The sequence below is a fragment of the Notamacropus eugenii genome, chromosome 1 (genome assembly GCF_028372415.1).
Source record: "Notamacropus eugenii isolate mMacEug1 chromosome 1, mMacEug1.pri_v2, whole genome shotgun sequence".
Classification (NCBI taxonomy): Eukaryota; Metazoa; Chordata; class Mammalia; order Diprotodontia; family Macropodidae; genus Notamacropus; species Notamacropus eugenii.
The window spans coordinates 471,444,468-471,465,712 of record NC_092872.1 but is presented as its reverse complement, the minus strand read 5'-3'; the positions used below and the strand labels follow the sequence as shown (position 1 = coordinate 471,465,712).

Sequence of the window (21,245 nt, the reverse complement as noted above, 5' to 3'; positions counted from 1 at the left end):
ACATCTACTATAATCAATGCATTCTGATCTCCAGTTTCAGTATAATAGTCTGGATGTTCCAGGGTAGTTCTCTGACTCTTTTCTCACCCACCAAAAGGTATGGATGGTTATGACACTCCTACTGCAAACCTGAGTAAGGGTACTCATCTTTCCCTTGCTCTTGTGGTCACTTAATTCCCATGATCAGGACAGTTTAGCCTGGGACTGGAGTTGCACAGAGGAACCTCCTTAGGTCCTGGCACCAGTACAAAGGTAAAAGTATAAGGCAAGAAAAAGGGGGCAATGGACACAAGAGAGGGAGCAGGGGCTAAGGAGTAGAGAACAGAAGTACATCTGAAGTACAACAGAACATCACTTACCTGTCCTTAAAGAAGAATGTTTCTCCTCTAATCTGTGAGATGCCATCGAACACAATGTGTGTGTCCGGTTTGCAGATCTCAGGAGTGACAGGCCCCGGAGTGGGGGTAGGGCCAGCATCAGTGCTAATGTCAGTGTCAGTGGAGGACCCTAAGAGAAGCAAATGTGATCTTGGATCCTTCTCCCAGAATTCAGGCGTGACCTATGACCCTCACCTTCCTACCCTCCCCATTACATGTCATGTTCAAACAGAATGGCTCCTACCTACACTGTCACCCTACCCACACCCAGGAACTAGCTCCAGCTAGCTTTGCAGGCTTATCTCATAAGCCCCTTAACTCCCAAGCTAGAGGTCTCCAACAATACCCATCATTATGTCCTGTCTTTGCAAAGCCTAATTTTCCATCCAGTCTTAAGTTTCTCTGTTCACAATCTGGCAGCTTTAGTAACTGTTGTAGATAACAAACAGCAAGGTTGCCATCTGACTAGTTTTTCTCAGGATTGTTGGCCAATATTTTATGAGAAACTGAAGCTGCTCTTACTGATCTGCTTTCTTAAAGCTATATTTTTTTTCAAAGTTTTCACTTTATTAGGGCTAATGGAAGCTCTAGTACCCATGTCCCATTCTAGGTGTGGGATTTTACCATATAGCTCCCTAATGCCCTTGATGTCATCATTAGACAGACGGAAATTCTTGGTGTATGTGTAGATTGGTGCCATCAGTGCCCCAGGGTCTTCTGAGTGCTCCAGCCCCATTGCATGGCCAAACTCATGGGCTGCCACAAGGAATAGGCTATACCCTGAAAGACAGGAATAAAATAGAAAGGAAATGGAGATAAAAAAGGACTGAAGAGGAAAATAAGTGTGTCTGACTGATTCACTACCTGGCACTACACATACGTAGCCTTATATTTTATCTTATTCACTACATGCCTGGATTTTAATTGATATAAGAAAAACTCCCTTAAAATTACAATTGTCCAAAACTGAAATTGGCTGACAGGGGAGGCAGTAGGTTCCTTCTCATTAGTGGTTTTCATGAAAAGTTTAGATGACTATTAGTTGGGGATTTTATTGAGAAAATTCTTGTCCAGGTGTGGGTTAGGTTGAACTATGCAACTTATGAGACCTTTTCCAACTCTGAGCCTCTACAGTTCTGTGTGATTCTCTTCAACTAGATTGTAAGCTCCTTGCTGGCAGGGACTGTATATTTATTAATCTCTGTGTCTCTGGTGCTTAGGACAATACCCTTTATATAGTAGATACTCAAATAATGGAAGCAATATGGTGTTCAGAAGGGTTTGGGCTCAGAAGATTTGGTTAAAATGGTAGCTCTGTTCCTTACTACCTTTCTGACTATGCAAACTATCCCTCTGGACTGTAGTTTCCTCATCTGGGGGAAGAGGGGAACTACTCCATGATTCTTCCAACTCTAAGATAATTAGGAGTATAATTGAGGGAATTTTATAAAATTTCCCAAAAGTCTGATTTTTGTCTTGGAGCAAAGGGCTAAATTGGGAAGGAAACTTTCTTTCCCAAGGTAGTCTTTTGTTCAGGAGAGGCTGATAAGACTCTGCTTAAAGTGGGGATGAGGAAAAAAGACCATAGAGGAGTTATTTCTGCCTGTGGTAAGGAGATGGTAATATCTTGGCTCAGTAAAGTGGATGCCCCCCTTTCTCCCACCATACATCCCTAATACCTTGGTCAGGGCAAAAACCCCACTTTCGATCATCATCATAGTTGGCTGTTGTGGCACACCACATTTTGCCATCACTGCGACCAGCACTTGTACAGGATTCATGCTTGTTGCCCAAGAAGGTGAAGGGGAAGATACATGGGGAACCCTCAGAGTTTCCCCCAACAGTTGACATGGCTGTGAGAAGAGAAGCATATAGGTGAAGGGGAAGAGTGTAGAACAAAGGGGAGAGGAAACAGGGAAGGAGAACCAGAGGAAGACATTAAAAGAGAGACATCTCAGATGGTCAGTGTCTAATAGCAACCTCTCCACTCCTCCTTGTCTGCCTTTACCCAAACAAGTCAAGAATTCTCTATTAAAGGTGATGGGTGGTCATGCTGGAAATAAAGGAAATTTGAGTAGGGCCGAGCTGAGGAAACCATCAAACTCATTGAGATCTTTGTATTTCCCACAATGTCTTCCATTGAGCTAGGTAGAAGAGGTGCTCAATATTTATGGAATGGATTATGGATGAGGAAATGAAATGAACGAACGAGGGAAATTCTAGTGGGGGAACAGGAAGCAGAGAGAAAGAAACATAAATAGAGAAAGGTGGAAGAGACAAAAAGAGAAAGAAAAATGACAAAACCCAGAATATGAGGCTGGGGGCAGAAAGAGGGAGGGAGAGATGATCTCAAATTCTCCATCATGGCAATGTGGAAGGACAAAGTACAAGGCAATGAGTCTCACCAGTCTCAGGGCAGAAACCGTATTTCTTGTCACGATCATAATCCTCGGTAGTACCACACCATCGGTAGCCATCTGTTCGGCCTTCAGTAGTACAGCTGTCATAAGAGGTTCCCTGGAACTTGAATGGGAATTTGCAAGGCTGCCCCTCAGCATTCCCACCCATGGTAAACAGGGCTGGAGAGAGAGACAAAAAGAGCAGGGGTAGGGGGGAGAGACAGAGAGACAGAGACAGAGACAGAGAGAGAGAGGAGAGATTATGTTAGTTCATACACAGATAAACATACATTCATATGCTCTCCCCTTCACATACTTATAAACACATACATAGTAATAACTGACTGTGTACTGTCCTACTCTCCCTAGTACACAGATTTCTCAGTGGTAACCAGGGTTGTGGAGAGTCAGAGATAGATGAGATAAACATACACATGTATACACACACACACACACACACACACACACACACACACAGTTAGCAGGAGATAAAAGTTAAGATCAGACATTTCACCATGATCCTACCTGTCTATCCCCTATGCTTCCTCTTTCCCAGTTTCTCCCCTAGTAGATCCCTTTCTACTCCCTACCTAAGACAGAAATAAGAGAGACAGAGGCAGTAGAAGGAGGGATAGATACCTTGGAGGGAGGAGGTCTTTAAAAATATTTACAAGTCCCACACTGACTCCTCAAGAAAGAAACCATTACCCAAGAGTGTAGGACAGAAGACAGAGCCCAAGTTATGGGTTTTTTTCCCCCTCTCTCTTCTAGTTCCCCCACCCACCTCCAATCTGCAAAATGTTGTATCTCTGGAATTGCCAACAACAAAACCACACAGTCTAATGAGGACCATCTGTGCTGAGCAGGGCCAGAGGTGATCTCACTCCCCACCCCCACCAGCTTTAACTCTACTATAACTGGAATGGGGTTAATACCACTCCCACCCCCCAGTATAGGACTCAAGGACATAGATTTCCCATTCCTGGATGTATTCTGTGAGACTCCTGTCCTGCTTCCTAGGCACATTAGGAATAAAAGGGGCAGGGATTGAGAGAGGAGCCAGAGGCTCTCAGTTCTTACTTTTGAGAAAGGTCAGAGTTAAACTTGAATTTGACTGGCCCCAGCCTCCTTATCCAACACTAACCCCACCTCCCTTTTCTCCTTTGCCCACCCAGGAAGCCCCTAGGCGCCTCACTGATCTCTCAACCCTATCTTCCTCTACATACAGGGGTTGAAGGAGACACTGAATCAGCAGTCAGGAGGCACTGAGTAATAGAAACTTCTACCCCAAATATGTACACTGTGTCTCAAAACCAAAAGGCAGGGGAAAAACAATCCTCACATAGTTATGTCCTCTATTCTTGCTTCTATCCTCAAAGTTAATGATTAATAATAATTAATGAGATCTTCTAATTTGATTACTAGTGTCAGCACATGAAAGTAATGGTGGAACTATATGATACCGAAAATTCAAACATGTCAGTGAAATATTTTTTTTACAAAACCAATAACTTTAATTTACTAATGGATCCTATGAACTAGAGTCAGGTATGCTCATGTAAAGCAATGATTAATTTGGTTAACAGAAGCACAAATAGAAGTATGTATTAATTTACTAAATGTTTTTTCTTGATGCCAAGACTAGTTGCTTTTCAATTTTCAGTTGTGATGAAAGTATCTCTGTCTTTATACACACAAGGAAACAGAAACAGTTATGACATATGCTGAGAGATGCAGGCTAGAGTTAGTAAATTATCAGGAAAAACAACTCAGAAAACCCTTTATTGGGGTCATCATTCTCAACCTTGAAAATCAAGAAAGGGAATTAAAGAAAGAGAAAATGTTTCCCTTCTCATTTAATTGTTCTATTTTTTCCTACCTGGGCCTTCCTGTATCTAAATATATGTCAGGTATATGCCTTCACACTTCTAAACTGTGAATTTATGAGCAAAGTTATATATGATAGATTTCTTTCTGTTTTGTTGAGAAACAAAGAGATTTTAGATTCATAAGGAGAAATAAAATGTAAATGTACCCTAAAATAAGTAAAAGAAAAATAATTTCCCTATAATGTCAAAAAGTCCAGAGATTTTATATGCTAGCACACATATATGCTGATGTACAGGAACACACATATACATTTATTCCCTATCTCCAAGGATAGGCATTGATCCAGTCACACATAGACATACAAAAACATATAAAAAGAGACAGCAGATACAACAAATACAACAAACATTTATTAAGGGCATTTTACATGTAGAATATTATGGTAGGCATGAAGGAAAATACAAACTTTAAATAGTCCCAGCCCTTACAGACTAGTATCCCCACATTTGTTGTTGACTTGTTTCAGTTACGTCTGCCTGTTCATGACCTTATTAGGGGTTTTCTTGGCAAAGATTCTGGAATGGTTTGCCATTTTCTTCTCCAGTTCATTTTATAGATGAGAAACTGAGGCAAACAGGATTAAGTGACTTGCCCAGGGTCACACAACTAGTGAGTGAATAAGGCCAGATTTGAACTCATGAAGATAAGTCTTCTTAACTCCAAGCCAAGTGCTCTATCCACTGTACCATCTAGCTGCCCACCCTCCATGTACAGGGTACACAGACATAAATTAGATCTAACATGAGGTCAAATTAAGAAGGATTCATTGCTAGTACTCCCTTTGTCTACTTGAAGATTCACCTCCCACAGCCAGGTATTCAATCCAGACTTGGTCTATGAGCTCTGCTTTCTCTCCCATAAACTGGGCTCCTATACATCCTAAATCTTCTAACCAATCTCCTGGATTCCACTCCTAAACTGAATAACCAGTTCTTATAAAGCTATGGTGTTTCTTACCCCTACTCCACACTTGGAAACCACATCCAGTGGAAGTCCAAAGGAGGCCTTAGACAGTTTTTGCCATTACCAGGGGAAAATGGTAGGACATGCATCAAGGGTACAAGACAATTTTGGTGAAGAGTGGAACTCACCTTCATGGGGACAGAAGCCATACTTTCCATCGCTGTCAAAGTTGTAGGAGGTTGCGCACCAGAGGAAACCATCACTCCGGCCAGCATCTGTGCAACTGGTATATTCCTTGTCATTGAACAGGAAGGGAAACTTACAATACTCACCATCAGCATTCCCATATTTCACTCGGACCACTGTGGGCAACAGAGAAGTTGTTACTAACTTATTTAAAATCAAGGATCATGACATCGTAGAGGAAGGGTAAAACTGCAATAGGGGAAAGCTTTGGAAAGCAGGGAGGTATGTAACATACTTAATGCAACAGGGGAGAGTAGAAAGACCAATGAATCAGGAGGCCTGGCCTGATCTGAAACCTATCAAAATGTGTGACTTTGGGTAAGTCACTTAACTTTTCTGAACCTGTGTTCTGTCAGCTGTACTTGACTACATAATGTACAGTGTTGTGAGGAAAGTACTTAGTGATCCTTAAAGTGGTAATTGGTGTCTTCTCTGGACATCTGGCCTCTGATTTATGAGTCATGTAACAAAATCATCAGTGGGTTTTTTTCCTCAAAAAAGAGGACCCTTTTGAGTTAGTGACAGGTGACAAACACATAGCAGTGTCATGGGAGGACACATGGTCACTGTAGCTCTAGAAAGTCCATTGGATTTTTAGTCAGAAAGCCTGGTTGGAATCCCAGTCCTGTTGCTTACTAGTTGAGTGACTTTGGACAAATTACTTTGCTTCTCTGACTCAGTTTCCTCACCTGATATATGAAGATAATAATATTTGCTCTGCCTATCCCAGAAGGTTGTTTGAGGCTAACATGAAATAACGTATGTATGTCAGGTGATTAGAAAAGTGTGAGCCCTAAATAAGTGTTGGCTACTATCACTGCTGCTGAGGGATGTCTGTGGCATAGCCTTTGTTCCAACTATTTACTGCCAAATAGGAAAGCACAATGTTTTCAGATGATGAGGAGGGAAGGAAAGGATACACAGTGGGTATTGCAGGGTGATGAGGAAAAGGAGAGATATTCTACATGCATCTGGAATCAACGAGTAAAGGGAGGTAGTAAGGATGTAGTGGTAAAGGTAAGTTCAGGCTGTATGGAGGGGAAAGGCAGCTCTGGGGGAATGGGGAGAGTCAAGCTCCTACCTTGTCCTTCTCCCAGGGTCCATAGCTCATCATCATCAAAATGGGAGTCTCCTCCTACACCAGTTCCAGGAGCGAAGGCATGAGCCAGGAGTCCATCCTTCCCATCAAAGGGGTACCCATCCCCGTGCTCTGCAACACACATGTAGCCATCAGTTCCTTATTTCCAGGCAGTACTTTGTCCACCACTCAACGAGAAACTCAGGACATCCAGGACAACCCATATTTACTTAGGGTTTGACTTCTTCTGAGGTCATTGACCTAATTTCCTCATTTTACAGATGAGGAAACTGAGGCACAGCACAGTTAAGTGACTTTCTCAGGGTTACACATCTAATAAGTTTCTAAGATAGGACACTTTACGTTTTTGTTTTATTTCAATTTTATTTTATTTTCCATTCTGAATTCTCTCCCTTCTATCTCCCCCACCCATTGAGAAGATAAAAAGAAAAGAAAAAGAAAACACTTTACAGATATGTATAGCCAAGCGAACAAATCCCCACAAGAAAATAGGAGAAAAGGAAAAAGAAAAAAGAAAATGTGCTTCACTTTACACTCAGTCCATCAACTATCGGGGAGTGGATAGTATATTTCATTACGAGTGCTTTGAAATTTTGGTTGGTCATTATGTTGATCAGAGTTCCTAATTCTTTCAAAGTTGATTATTCTTTAATATGGCCTGAAGGCCATGTCCTTGGTCCATGTCAATGCTACCCTACCATTCAAATATTTATCCATCATACCCTCCATTCTAACCTGTCTAGAACAAGTCTGGACAGAGTAGGTACTCAGGAAAAAACTGCTGATACTAATCCTCCATCAGCATTGTTTTGTGGATAGGGTTTTAGAACAGGGGTCAGGAAGACCTGAGCTCAAATATGGACTTAGTCATATGTAAAAATTATTTATAGCAACTGTTTTCATGGTAGCATGGAACTGGAAACAAGGGTTGTCAATCAGTTGGGGAGTGGCTGAACAAGTTATAATATATAAAGTTTGTGCATTATTATTGTGCTGCAAGAAATTATGAAGGGGATGGTTTCAGAAAAACCTGGAAAGATTTGTATGAGTTGATGAAAAATGAAGTGAGTAGAACCAGGAAAAAAAATGTATACAATGACAAAAATATTGTAAAGATAATGAACTGGGGGGACAGAGTTTAGAACTCACCACTTTATAAAAAGAATGTTAAAACTGTTTTTACATGTAATTGAGGGAAAATAAAATATTATTTTAAAAAAGGAACCTAGAAGAGAACATAAAATTATAAGTAGAAGGTGTGAAGGGTGGGGAAATATACTAAGGAATCAATAACATGAGAATTTGTCCTAAACATGTGCAAATATAAAAAAACTATACTTCGAATTCTGGCTTATGCATATTAGCAAGTTAAAGCAGGTAATTCCTCTAGATAGGCCAACCTAAAAAAAGATCACTTGTTTTTTCTTGGATGTATGTCAATATCACCTGTTAGAACAGCTTTACAAAAGAACAAACTGTGTAACTTATGTTGAGTTTCAATTTTCTGCTTCATTTCAACAGAAAAGTTAAAAGACTTGATAGAGCTAAAAAATAAAGATAATGAACTTTGAAAGAAAAACCTAGGAAAACTTGTATGAACTGACAAAAAGTAGAGTGGAACCAGGGAAACAAATTATATAATGACAAAAATATTTTAAAGATAATTAACTTCGAAAGAATTAGTACTTCTTATTAACATAATGACCGACCAAAATTTCAAAGCACTCATGATAGAGAGCTGACAGACTGAGTAAAGACTGAAGCACATTTTCTTTTTTTTTCCTTTTCTCCTGTTTTCTCTCTGGCTAATATGGGAATTTGTTTTGCTTGGCTATACATATCTGTAAAAGGTTTTCTTTTTTTTCTTTTCTTTTTGTCTTTTCAGTGAGTGGGGGAGATGGAGAGAATGAAAAATAAAATAAAATTGAAATAAAGCAAAAAATTTATAAAAAGTTCCTATTGATACTTAGAAGGTGTATAACCCTGAGAAAGTCACTTAATTATGCTGTGCCTCAGTTTCTGCATTGGTAAAATGAGGGAGTTAGACCTATATGGTCAGTAACATCCTTTCCAGCTCTACAGTGTTCCTGGGTATTGCCAACATCAATAGCACCTACCCCAGCGACCAAAGTTGATCATGATGTCAGCTTCCCCATCATGGATACGTGAAAATCTAAGGGGTGTCACATCACTCCAGACTTTGAAGGCTCGAGCAAAAGCATCATCCACAGTCTCAGGGTCCAGATCAGGTGTATAACCAATGATCCTGAGGTAGGCAAAGAGAATGGAAGTTAGGGAAAGCATTATAGAAGGAACATCTCTCCCACAAGGTAGTGGAGTTCCAAGCCAACCTTATTCCAGCCCAATTTCCATGGGTGTCAGTATCATGGATAGAAGTGGAGTGGATAGAAAGCTAGCCTCAAAGCCAAGATAATATTGGTTCAAGTCTTGCCTCTGACACAGTCTGTCTGTATGACCCTAGACAAGTCACTTACCTCTCTCAATGCTCTAGGCAGCTCTCTATAAGTTGTAGAGAAGTTGTCAGTCAATATTAATAAAGGGAGTTTCCTCCCTTGGGAGCTCGCTATTCCGATGAATCATGGGTCTAGTTCACATCCTTTCATTCCTCATTGAAGTTTTGAGATGATCCACTCCCATCTCCGAGTAATAGTATAAAGGACTGTGGAACCATTAAATGTGACTTATGTGGTAGAAACCAGAGCCTATGGCCTGTGATTTCATTGGTGTAGGGAACTACAGATAAGGAAATTGTCTCTTTAAATGCCAAACAGCACCTACTTTGCCATCTTCAATCTCAAAGATTTACCTAGAACACTGAGACTTGTCCAGGATCACACAGCCAACATGGGTCAGGGCTTGAATCCAGGCCATCCTGACTCTGAGGTGGTCTCCACTATCCCATGCTGCCTCTCAGAGGTAGAACTTACTTCTGAAGATATTCTCTACAATTTTTGAAACATTTCTGCCATTTATCCCCTTCTTTCCACTCACATGGCCCCCAGTATACTTGTCACACTTGGACTAATGTAGGTTAGCTTTTTAACTGGTCTTCCTGCCTCTCATCTCTCTCCTTTCTAATCATTCCTCTACACAGCTTCCAAAGACACAGGTATATAACTATATCACTCCTCTGTTTAAAAACAAGACAAAAAAGACTTCAGTGGTTCCCTAATGCTTCTAGGAATTTCAGGTTTATTCATCTGTGCCTCCTACTATGAATCTACCCTTCCTTCTCACACAGATTTCCCTGGACTCCAACCTTCACACACTCTTCAGTCCAGCCAAACTAGACTACTAGCTGTTCCCCAAATTCAGTATGTCATCCCATGCCACCAGGCATTTGCACAAGCAAATGCTAGCAATGAATCTATGTCAGTAATGAAGTCTTTCTTCAGATCCATCTCTTAGCATCCTTATATACCTTCCCTGCTCCCCCTAGTCCAGCTGTGACAATACTCTCATCAAATTGTATTGTATTGTATTGTATTCACTTCTCTATGTATAAGGTGCATATTCCCACTAGAATGTAAGTTCCTTTCACTGAGTGCTTTACTTTTCATTTTGTATCCTTATCGCTTAGTACAGTCTTACACAAAAATGTTTGTTAAATCAAATTGAATTAAAATGAAATGAATAAAATTTAATATTAGTCATAGGGAGATGATATCTTAAAATTCCATGCCACTTTCTCTGACCCATGACAGTAATGCCACCTCAAAGTTTTTTGTTTTGTAACTCTCAAAAGTATTTGTCATATATGATACTATATCATTATTTGTAGCATCACCCTATTAGACTGTGAGGTCCATTAGGAACCATGATTTTTGTAAGCCTTTTTATCTTCTCCAGGGACAGCAGAGTACTCTGCACACTGTAGGTGCTTAACAAATATTGAAAATGATTTTAAGCCCTGGTTTTGGAGTAAGAGGCTCTGGGTTCTGATTTTGGTATTGCTACTTATTATTTGGGGTTCAATCAGTCCTTTTCTCCCCACCCACCCTTTAGACTTCATTTTCCCTGTTTGTTGAACTAATTTTAAATGAGAGTGCTAAATTAGAGGTTCTTAACTTTTTTGTGTGTGTCATGGGCCCCTTATGGCAGTCTAATGAGACTAATGGAACCCCTCTCAGAATAATGTTTTTAGATACATAAAGTAGAATTGCAAAGGAAATATGTTGAAACACAGTTGCTATTTTTTTTTTAAAGTTCTTGGACTCCAGGTTAAGAACTCCCAGATTATCTCTAAGGTGTCTTGCAGCTCTAAATCCTATCATTGAAATCTCCAGCAAAAAAAAAAAAAAAAATTAATCAAAAAACTGTTAATTAAGTACTTACTATATGCCAGTCACTGTGCTAAGAGCTGAGAATCAAAGATAAAAATGAGCCATTCCTACTACCAAGGGACAATATGATCTCCCATACCATGAAACTTCCCACTTCCCCACCTTTCCACTTTACCTACCAATCTCCAAGAACCCCATGGATCCTGGCCCAGAAGGAAGATCAAGGCAGAGCTGAAATAACTGCAGTTCCTCTTGATTTGTGGTCAGATGTCCCAGAGGCCTACAACCTTATTTCTTTGCACCCCTCACATACCTAGAATCTCATATTGCCTTGTCTCTTGCTCTGGGCCTCCCCCCAATCTTCTCCCCTTCACTGGGCACCTGTATGTGATCTGGTTCTTCTCCCACTTGGGCCTCCGAGGGAAGAAGTTGTAGTTGGCCACATCTGGGTTCCCACATCTTGGCTTCTTCATGGTCTCAATAGTGCTCTGGTCCAGCTCTCCTGTCTCAGGTAGGCCAAAGAATTTCTGCATTTTCTTCAGGGTATCCTTCAGCACAAACAAGTTGCAGTTCTCCTTGGGGCAGCCATAGAATGTGTTCAAGTATTGCTAGAATATACAAGTGTGTAAGGGTAAGTCTCTATGTGCCCATTCATATTCTCTGATCATAGTGCAAGAGATGCTGCACTGACCAATGTCCTGGAATCAGGAATCATATCTATATTGCTGACCCCTATTCAAATTCGGGTCTTTTAAAACGTCTTTGTCCAGTCTTGTGATTTTATATGTGTTGGGAACTCTTACTGAAAAAAAAATCCCTCTACGAAGGAAGATCAGATAGTGCCCTTCAACATATAGGTTCAGAGTTAAGTGACTTGTTTTGGGTACCACAATCAATCAATAGAGGGAGAGACCAGGGAAAGGAATAAGTATTTATATAGTACCTACTATGTGCCAGGCACTTTACACATGTTATCTCATTTGACCTTCATAACAACCCTGAGAGCTGGATGCTGTTATCCTCATTTTACAGCTGAGAAAACTGAGGCAAACAGAGGTTCCCCACCCCCACCCTGGGTCCCCCAGCTAATAAGTGACAGAGGTCAGATGTGAATTTGGGTCTTTCTGACTCTAGGGTTAGTGCTTTACCCACTCTGTCACCTAGAAACATGTGTTAATCACTTACTATGAGACAAGCACTATCCAAGTTTCTGGGAATATAATGACAAGTCAGCATATATCTGAACTGGAATTTAATCCAGGATTTTCTTGATTCTAAGGCTGATTCTTCATCCATGGCTGCCTCATTTATGAAAGCGTAGTATAGGGGAAAGAGATCAGGATTTGAGTTCAGAAGATCGGGGACAAAAGCCAGGACTATACTTGATCAAGCGCAAACAATCAAGCAAACAGCAAGCAGATTGATAAATTTTCATCTCAAGCAATTAGCAGATGCCATAAATCAAGGCTTGTTTTATTGTTTTGTTGATGCCTAGACTTAAATGGGTGAAGAAAATATTAATAATCGTGAAGATTAAGCTGAAAAAAATGTGTCCTGCATTGTTTTTTTGATACCAAAGAGTTAAACATCTATCAGCACATCTCTGATTTCATTTATGAAAATAAATCTGTAGTTCAAGCCCTGGTTTTTCTACTTGCCAGCTCTTTGCCCTTGGGCAAGTCAATCTACTTCTGTGGGCTTTAGTTTTGTTGTGTAAAATGATCAATTTGGACACTAGACTCTAGAGAGTCACTAAACTTCCATTGGCTCTAATTATCTGTCATTCTTTGTTTAGTTCAATGCTGGGCCCATAAAAGGATTTAACCTTCCTGCCTTCAGGGGCATAGGTCAGTTCTGAATAGGGAAAGAACTCCCCCTACAGGACCTCCAAGTACACTAGCTCCTATTTAGAATAATTCATTTATCTGGCCACTTCTCCTTGAGTACAATGTACAAGGCATTGTACCAAGTGCTAAGGAGGAAACAAAAGAAGAAGAGATGATTCCTGGCACAGAGGAGCTTATGCTCTAAGTAGAAGAGAGGAAGATCTGTACATGTGAAAAGTTAACAAATAATTCAAGATGGTGAATGCTAACTGCCCAATGGACCATACAGACAAGTGCATTAGGACACAGAAAGGGAAGATCACTGAGGAACAGAGTGGTCACAGCTGGCTCCGTGGAGAAGACAGGAATAGTATTTGGATTGAAGTGAAGAAGGATATAAAGATAGGCACTGGTGGTGGGGAGAGGGAAGCATAGTCTGTTTGGGAAGCCAGTCAGAATACCAGTCTTACTAGAACAATGAATGTCATTAGAGCAAGAAATTAAGAATGAATAGGAAATTAATATGATTTTGAAACAGCAAAAAAACATTTTTAAAATAAAAAAGGGAAAAAAGAAATGAATGGGAGATGACTTTAGTAATAGTGTAGGATTAACGAATTTTGCTGTTTTCATAAAATGTTACCTAGCCAAAGAGAGTTTTGGGAAGAAAGGTTGAGGCCAAACTATGGAGGAAATTAGATGCCAAGCAAAAGAATGGAGATAGTGGAGGATTACTGAAGATTTCTGAACAGGAAGTATCATGGTATATTTTAAGAAGAACCTTTTGAAGGGAGTATGCAGAATGAGTCAAAGGAAAGTGAAATCAGAAACAAGGAAACCAATTGAGAGATTATTGCTATAACCCAGGTATGAGATCTTATGACTTTGAAGTAGAATGGGTACAGTTGGAATGGAAAGGAAGGAATATGTACAAGAGACATCAGGAAAGAAAACTCAATAGGACTTAATGACTGATTAAATATGAGAGGAAAAGAATGTGTCAAAAACAATTCTGAGTTTTTAAAGCCTAATACCTAAAATGATGGTATCATGACAGAAATCAAGTTAGGAAAGAAGTTAGGAAAGTTTAGGGAAAGATGATGATAAGTTTGATTTAAGGAACAGGCCATCTATTAATCAATAAACATTTTAAAGTACCTGTCATCTCTTAAAATCAATCAGTAAGTATGTTTAAGTGAATAATATGGACACTGTGCCAGATGCTACTAAAGGTACACAAACAAATCAAATAATTCCTGCCATAAAAGAGCTTACATTCTACGAGGAGAGACAATGTATATTAATATGTACAATGTGAGACAATGTGTATAAATATACATTGCAAAAAATGAATGCAAAAAAAAAAAAACTTCAAAGAAGGGAAGGGAGAGTCAAGAAAGGCTTCCTTTCCAAAGAAGGTGGTGCTTAGGTTGAATTCTGAAAGAGAAAAGGGATTTTAAGAGGAGAGTGAGTTCCAGGCATGGGCAGGACATTTAGTGGTGGCTGTTGTCCTTTATTTTTGAAGAGGACCGAAGTGACATCACTATGATAAAGTCAAGTTTCGATGTGTCCAACTGTGACTGGTCAGACCAATATGAGCTTGGAATGCTCTACCACAGATTGGGTACAAATAGTCCATGTGAATATTTAGAGTGTCTACTCAAAATTTGCAAATCCTATGTTTCCTTTGAGCTGTTTCAATTCTGCTTTGCTCATAGAGCACATTACCTTCTCTGATGTGGGCATGCCACGCTGAGTGTTCCTGTGCCAGTGTCTCCCATGTCACATAATCAATTCCAAAGTTCTTGAGAAAGACCTTGAGAGTGTCCTTGTATCACATCTTCTGGCCACCAAGAGTTCGCCTGCCCTGTGTGAGTTCTCCATTAAATAATCTTTTTGGCAAGTGTATAGGCAGGTCATGTAAGAGTAAATGTCTAGTACTCAGTTGCATATTCAGGACAGAAGTTCTGAAGGAGGGTCAAGACTGGAAATGTATATGAAGGTGTAATCTATATAAAACAGAGCCACAAGATAAAGCCACAGCAATAGATGAATTCTCTGAAATCCATTAGAAAAGAGAACTAAGGACATAGCCTTAGGGAATGCCCCTGGCTGGAAGGCTAGAGAAGAAAGAAGGGCCAATAAAGAATGATGTCACTTCCTCTCTTATTCCCAGAGCTCAATTCCCTGTCAAGCTGCTTTCATGACCTCCTACATAGACATGCAGTCTAGAAAATAAATAAATGTTTTCCTTTCAAATGCAAAGATGCTGCTCCTGATCCTCTCATCCATAGGGCAGAGGCTCTGAGTTTTGTTTTTAATAGTGAGAAGAGCTTTGCATTGAGCAATTCATTCTTCTTAGCTTGGTCACAAGTTACAAATTTTTCAAAACAGCTGTTTGGTGTAAAGGATACTGCCAGCAGCCACAGAGCACAGTGATGCTAACTGACCCACCTGAGAACTGAACTCGTGACTATGGTCTCATTATAAAGTTGGCTACAACCACAAAGTTAAGCAACCCCAAACCATCTCATAAACTCAAGCTTATTGCACTCAACTCCTCTTCCATTTGGGAGAAAAATTCCCCCACAAATTCAACCCACATGACTTGGATAAAATTACTCCCCCTTTCTCAACAATTCTACCTACTTTCTCCCTGCCTTTACCCCATCCTGTCTATTCCCTTCAGTTTAGCCTTACTATTCCTTCCAAAGTCTTCTCCAGCTGTTATTTTAACTATGCTTCCCCCATCTTAGGTCCTGCAGTGTTTTCTCATTGACCTCATCAACTCTTGTCTGGTATTTGTATTAGCCTTCATTGATGGCCCTACCTCTGGTATTTCCCGACTCTGGCTCTTCTTTCACAAATTGCTATTCCTACCACACAATTGTGACTTTGTCAGCATTCTTTCATGTAAAAATCTCTAATGATTCCCTATTGCCTCTAACATACAAGATGAACTCTGTAGGCTAGAATTTAAAGCTGTCCAACAGTCTAGCTCCTATCTATATTTTTCCAGTTTTATTTCACATTATCTTCTACTTCATCTTTGCCTCTTAGAATCCCAAGTTTTCTTCAAAACACAACTCAGTTGTTACTTCCCATAGAAGGCTCCTAATCCTCCCAATTGCTGGTACTCTTTCCTTCCTGAAATTGCTTTTTGCATACTTCATAATTATTCCTATGCATGCTATATCACTACCAGCAGAATATAAGCTCTTTGAGAATGAAGACTGATTTTTATGTTTGTATCTCTAAGACCTAAGACCAAAGCATAATGCTTTGGAGGTAGAAGGCATTTAGTAAATACTTATTGATTTGAATTGAATTAAATAATAGGACAATGAGCCTTCATATTGGGGAAAAAATGAGAGGATTAGACCTCATTGGGAATATCATTAGAATCTCATTCATTTTACAGATGAAACTGAGGCTCCAAGAGTTTGCTAGCTGGCCCAAGGTCACCCAACTAGAAAGCTACAGAGAATAGATTCTAAAAGAGGACTTCTAACACCTAGACCTGTGCTCTGCTCTTTCCACTATAGCATACAGGTCTACACCCTACTTTTCATAGCCCCTCACCAAGTTGTCCTGTATTCCTATCTTGCTAAGTTTGATTCTATATCCCAGTATTTGATTTCAATTCAACAAGCTCTTGAATTCTCACTTCCTCAATGAAGCCTTCCTGGACTGATCAGGGAAGCAGTGTGAGATCCTCCATTTAGCCCCCAGTCGAAACTGGGTACAAAACCCACGGGGGTAAGAAGAGGTGAGGAAGTTACTGTCCTGCTGTTGGTGCTTGTTAATCTTTTGGTAGGCAAATTACACATAAGAATTGATCCTAAATGGGATTCCCATATGTCCATTTTTCCTGACACTGACTGATCAACAGAGCACACTTTTCTCTGATCAGTTATTGATATGATACTTTTTTCTCCAGTTGCCTGTATAACAACCACATACCTTCATGTGCCTGAAATGCTCCCTCCTCATCTCTGCCTACTGGTGTCACTGACTTCCTTTAAGTACCTTAATTCTAGTGTTCCTCTCTTTTAATTATCTCCTACTAATCCTACTGATTGTTTGCATATATTTGTTTGCTCCTTGGGTCCTCCCTTAGATTGTGAGCTTAAGGGAAGGAACTGTTCTTTGTTTCTTTCTGTATTCCCAGCCCTTAGCACCGTATATGTTCAATTCTTTGTGACACCATTTGGGGTTTTCTTGGCAAAGACACTTGAATAGTTTGCCATTTCTTTCTCCATCTTATTTGACAGATAAGGAACTGAGGCAAACAGTTGAATTCATGAAGATGAGTCTTTCTGATTTCAAGCCCCTTGCTCTATCCATTGCATCTAGTTTGGCCCATAGCGAGCATTCAATAAATGTTTGTTCACTTAGCGGCTGAATATATATCTGTGTGTCTTAGCTCATAAAGTTCCAGAGAGCATTTCCTGTCTTTAGACTTTTTCATATAGTACTTAGCACAATGTTATACACTATTAAGTAAATAACATTCCTACTACGCTCATTGTTCTCCGTGGGTTATTTCACATCGAATGACATAACATGTAAAATGCTTTGCAAATCTTAAAAGCACTCTACAAATGTTAGCTAGGACATCTATTCAACTAGGCTAGAGACTCTTCAAAAGCAAGGATTAGATCTTTCTTGCTTTGTCTTTTTTTTTTCTTTTTCCATTATTGGATACACATTAGACATTTAATAAGTACTTGCTGAGTTGCAAGGTTATAGTGGAAAGGATATTGGCTCTAGATTCAAAATCCTACCTCTGCTGATCACTTTGTGACCTTGGAAAGTCATTTAACCTCCTTGGGCAAGCCTCAGTTTCCTCATCTGTAAACAGAGAGGTTGGACTAGATTATTTGTGATGGATGTCCCTTCTAGCTCTAAATCTATGACCTTAATTAATCTAATTAAATCTAATCAAACTAAAAACTAATTTACTAATTACTAATTAGTAAAGATGACACCATAAAATATCAGAGCTGAAAAAAACCTTAAAAACTACCTAGATCAACTTTCCTCACTTTCCTATCTCACCCTACCCTTGATACTCTTTTCTTGTTACCTATTATGGTTAGAGTTTTGAGCTATCTCTCTTGATGATCCAAACCCAGCAAGGTGACCCAGAAAAAATGTTGCCTCAGCTGTTTCTGCTTGGGAGAACTCTGCATCTGGTTCTGTTCTTGCCAAGCTCTCTCAAACTGGGGGCTATTCTAAATAATCCAGGATACCAAATTTGTCCTTCCTCTGATATGGTTCAGTGTTCCCCTAACTTTTTTGTCCTTTTGAAATGATGGCTCCATCAACAGATAAAAGAAAGTGCTTAGGATAAGAGGTGGATTAGTCATGGGATTGCAGGATCATATAGTTAGAACTAAAAGGAATTCAGAGGCCATCTAGGCCACAACCCTAATTTTACAGATAAGAAAACTAAACCTAAAGCCTCTACTCTTCTCAGATGACATCTGGAGCACTGTTTTATCTTGGGTATCACATTTAAAGGATACTGACAAATTGAAGAAAGTCCAGAGGACACATCTAGGATGGTGCTAGAGAGGGTCAGTTGAAAGATGTAATGATATTTTAGCATGAAGTCAAGAATACTTGGGTTGGAGCAGTTGGATTTGTTCTGCTTGCTGGTCCCAGATGTGGAACTAGGAACAAATGGGCATACTGTTGCAGAAAGGCAGTTTGGGGCTTGATGAAAGGAAAATCAATTAGAGCAAAGCCAAACTGGAATGGGTGGCTTTGGTGGGTAATGAATGGATTTCCGACCCCTGGATGGCTTCCAACAGAGACTAGAAGACCACTTTTCTGAGATGCTACAGTAGAGATCCTTGTTCCGTACAGGTTGGAATAGGTGGCCTCTGAAAGTCCCTTCAACTCTGGGGATGGGTTTTATTAATTCTTTTAAACAAATTCCAAGGAAAATAGGCCCCGGGGGTCAGGTAGAAGATTTAGATTTAAACATTCCAACATTCCCTCCCCGCTCCCCTAATATGCCCCCCCCCTCCCCAGCAGCTTTCAGAAGAGCCGATTCCAACCGCGGGACTAGCGCTCCAAGACCAAAGTGCTCATTAAAGCCAAGAGGCTCAGCAGTCCCTGAGCCGCACAGTAATTGTCCCTCCAGTTCTGCTTATGCAACGATGTGGTGAATGCACGGAAAACAACATCTGAGCCGCTTCAAGGAGCGGTCCAGGCCCTGGGGGAGGGGTTTTCTGGCCAGTTCAGTTTCCCTGAAATCGTCCGGGGGCTCCCTGCTTCCCCCACCCTTTTGCTCCCCTAGCTGTGTGCCGGCGATCATTAGGAGTTGCAGGAAACCCCAGAGCGCCGCGCGCCTCCATCCCTCCTCCCTTCCTCTCTCCTTCCCCCTATCCTCCTCCTGCCCCTCGCCAGCCTCACTTCTCTAAAGTCCAAGGAAACTTTCTTTGGCAGTGAGCTCTACATCCAAAAGGCTGGCTTTGCCAATTCCTTTCTCTTGGGACACCCTGCCCCTCCCCAATCCAGGCAGACCTCCCACCCTCCAGCTGTCTCCTCTCCCCCTCCCCCTCTTTACCTCCCGGGGAGCTGAGGGAGCCAGCTCCCCCCAGCTGTGTGCAGGACCCCCTCAGCCACCCTCCCCTCCTCCCAACCCCCACCCTGCTGAAGCCCAACCGAGACACTCACTACAGCCAACTCTTTGTCTGTTTTGGGAGAGACATCGCCCGGGAACTTGATGATTGGAGACGGGGCTGCCCAAGTTTGGTGGAAAACGCTGGAGTGGAACCAGAGGGCCGGGAGGAGGAATCCTAGGACCCCGGGGGCCGCTGGAGTCATCATGGTCGTTCCTCAAAGTGTTTGTGCAGTCGCGATCTAAGAGGGGGGCTCTAAGAGTCTCCAGTCCACGTCTCCGCCTTCTTTCTCAACCGCGCATCGTTTCCAGCCCGCACGCTGAGCAGCCACTAGCTAGATCGTTCCCCTCCCCTCTCCTTCCCTCCCTTCTACTCCACTCCGCTCCGCGCAGCCTGCCCTTTTGCTGGTCCCAGCAATTCCTTTGTATGTTTAAACCCCCAGATGCGCAGCCTCCAGCCACCGCAAGAGGAAGTCTAGATCCAGCGGAAACATGGGAAAGGGGCAGTTACCAGATGTGGCCGGCTGGGCTGGGAGTTGGGAGAACAGCAGTCAAATCTGTGGCCTTGGGGGGAGGGAGGAGCGAATTCCCTCCCCTGTCCCTCTCCTACCCGGGTCACTGCCCACCCCTACCACTCCAGCTGGCCGCCCTAGAGTCTTCGTGACCATACCCTTGGGCCCTGCCCGTTAGTTTGCAGTCCAGGTCCCACATGTCTCATGTCTCTCTCCCCCACCCCTCAACATCTGGACTGGTTGACCTTTGTAATCTCTGGTCCAGAAGTTTTGGGTTTTTTTTTTCACTTGACGGCAATTTAGTGATTGATGTTGGGGAGAGTAGAGGGCAAGAAGAGGAGGACTTAGCCTTGGGTGTGGAGAGACTAGGAGAGAGAAATCATCAGATGATCAGGGATGGAGATGGATAATCAGAGAAATGGAGAGACATGGAAAAGAACAATCAAGAATGATGATGGGTGGGAAGGCATGACAATGGAAAAAGATGATGTCAGCTAAAGATGTGGAGAGAAACGAAAAAAGAGACATGGCAAAGTCGTAAATGGCAGCTGGAATGGGACCGGAGTTTGAATCTTCCTCTAGTATTATCTCTGACTCAGTGGTGACCAAAAAACACAGGCAAAAAGCAATAAAATAGCTTACATTTCTGTAGGGCTTTTTGTCATCAGAACAGATGTGGAAGCTCTGGCTCTGGTGGGTAGAGGAGACAAAATGTGGTGTCTTTGGATTTGACTCAGAACCTTGCAAGAGTCACAAACTGCCTCAACTGTGCAGGCAAGAAGTCACTCCCATGAGGTAAATGGTCTCTCTAACCACTCAGATGTTCCACTTCCCTCTTGCCCAGTCTAGGTCCCAAGGCTGAGGCAGACCCAAACAATCCAGGACACCAGGAGCTGGAATCTGGGAAATCTGGCCATACCTCTTAGTAGATACAAAATCAGGGTGAAGGGCCAGACACCCTCCTTCTCACACCATATCTCCTTAGAGTTGCTGAAGGAAGGATTATTATCCCTTAAAGTCCACAGACATAGACACTTAGGATCACAAGATGAAGA

General features: G+C 41.4%; 1 protein-coding gene across 1 annotated transcript in view; it reads right to left on the bottom strand.

Annotated features, from left to right (window-relative positions):
- Positions 1-20,169, bottom strand: part of MMP2 (matrix metallopeptidase 2) — a 31,624-nt gene extending 11,455 nt beyond the window's left edge. Inside the window, exons 1-9 of the mRNA XM_072632244.1 lie at positions 19,735-20,169; positions 11,600-11,826; positions 9,032-9,180; positions 6,897-7,025; positions 5,758-5,931; positions 2,783-2,956; positions 2,057-2,230; positions 1,002-1,157; positions 360-507 (exon numbers count right to left, since the gene is read on the bottom strand). Coding sequence (XP_072488345.1) covers positions 360-507; positions 1,002-1,157; positions 2,057-2,230; positions 2,783-2,956; positions 5,758-5,931; positions 6,897-7,025; positions 9,032-9,180; positions 11,600-11,826; positions 19,735-19,887 — 1,484 coding nt within the window. The 5' untranslated portion in view covers positions 19,888-20,169. The remainder of the gene's footprint in view (positions 1-359; positions 508-1,001; positions 1,158-2,056; positions 2,231-2,782; positions 2,957-5,757; positions 5,932-6,896; positions 7,026-9,031; positions 9,181-11,599; positions 11,827-19,734) is intronic.
- Between the last annotated feature and the right edge of the window lie 1,076 nt (positions 20,170-21,245).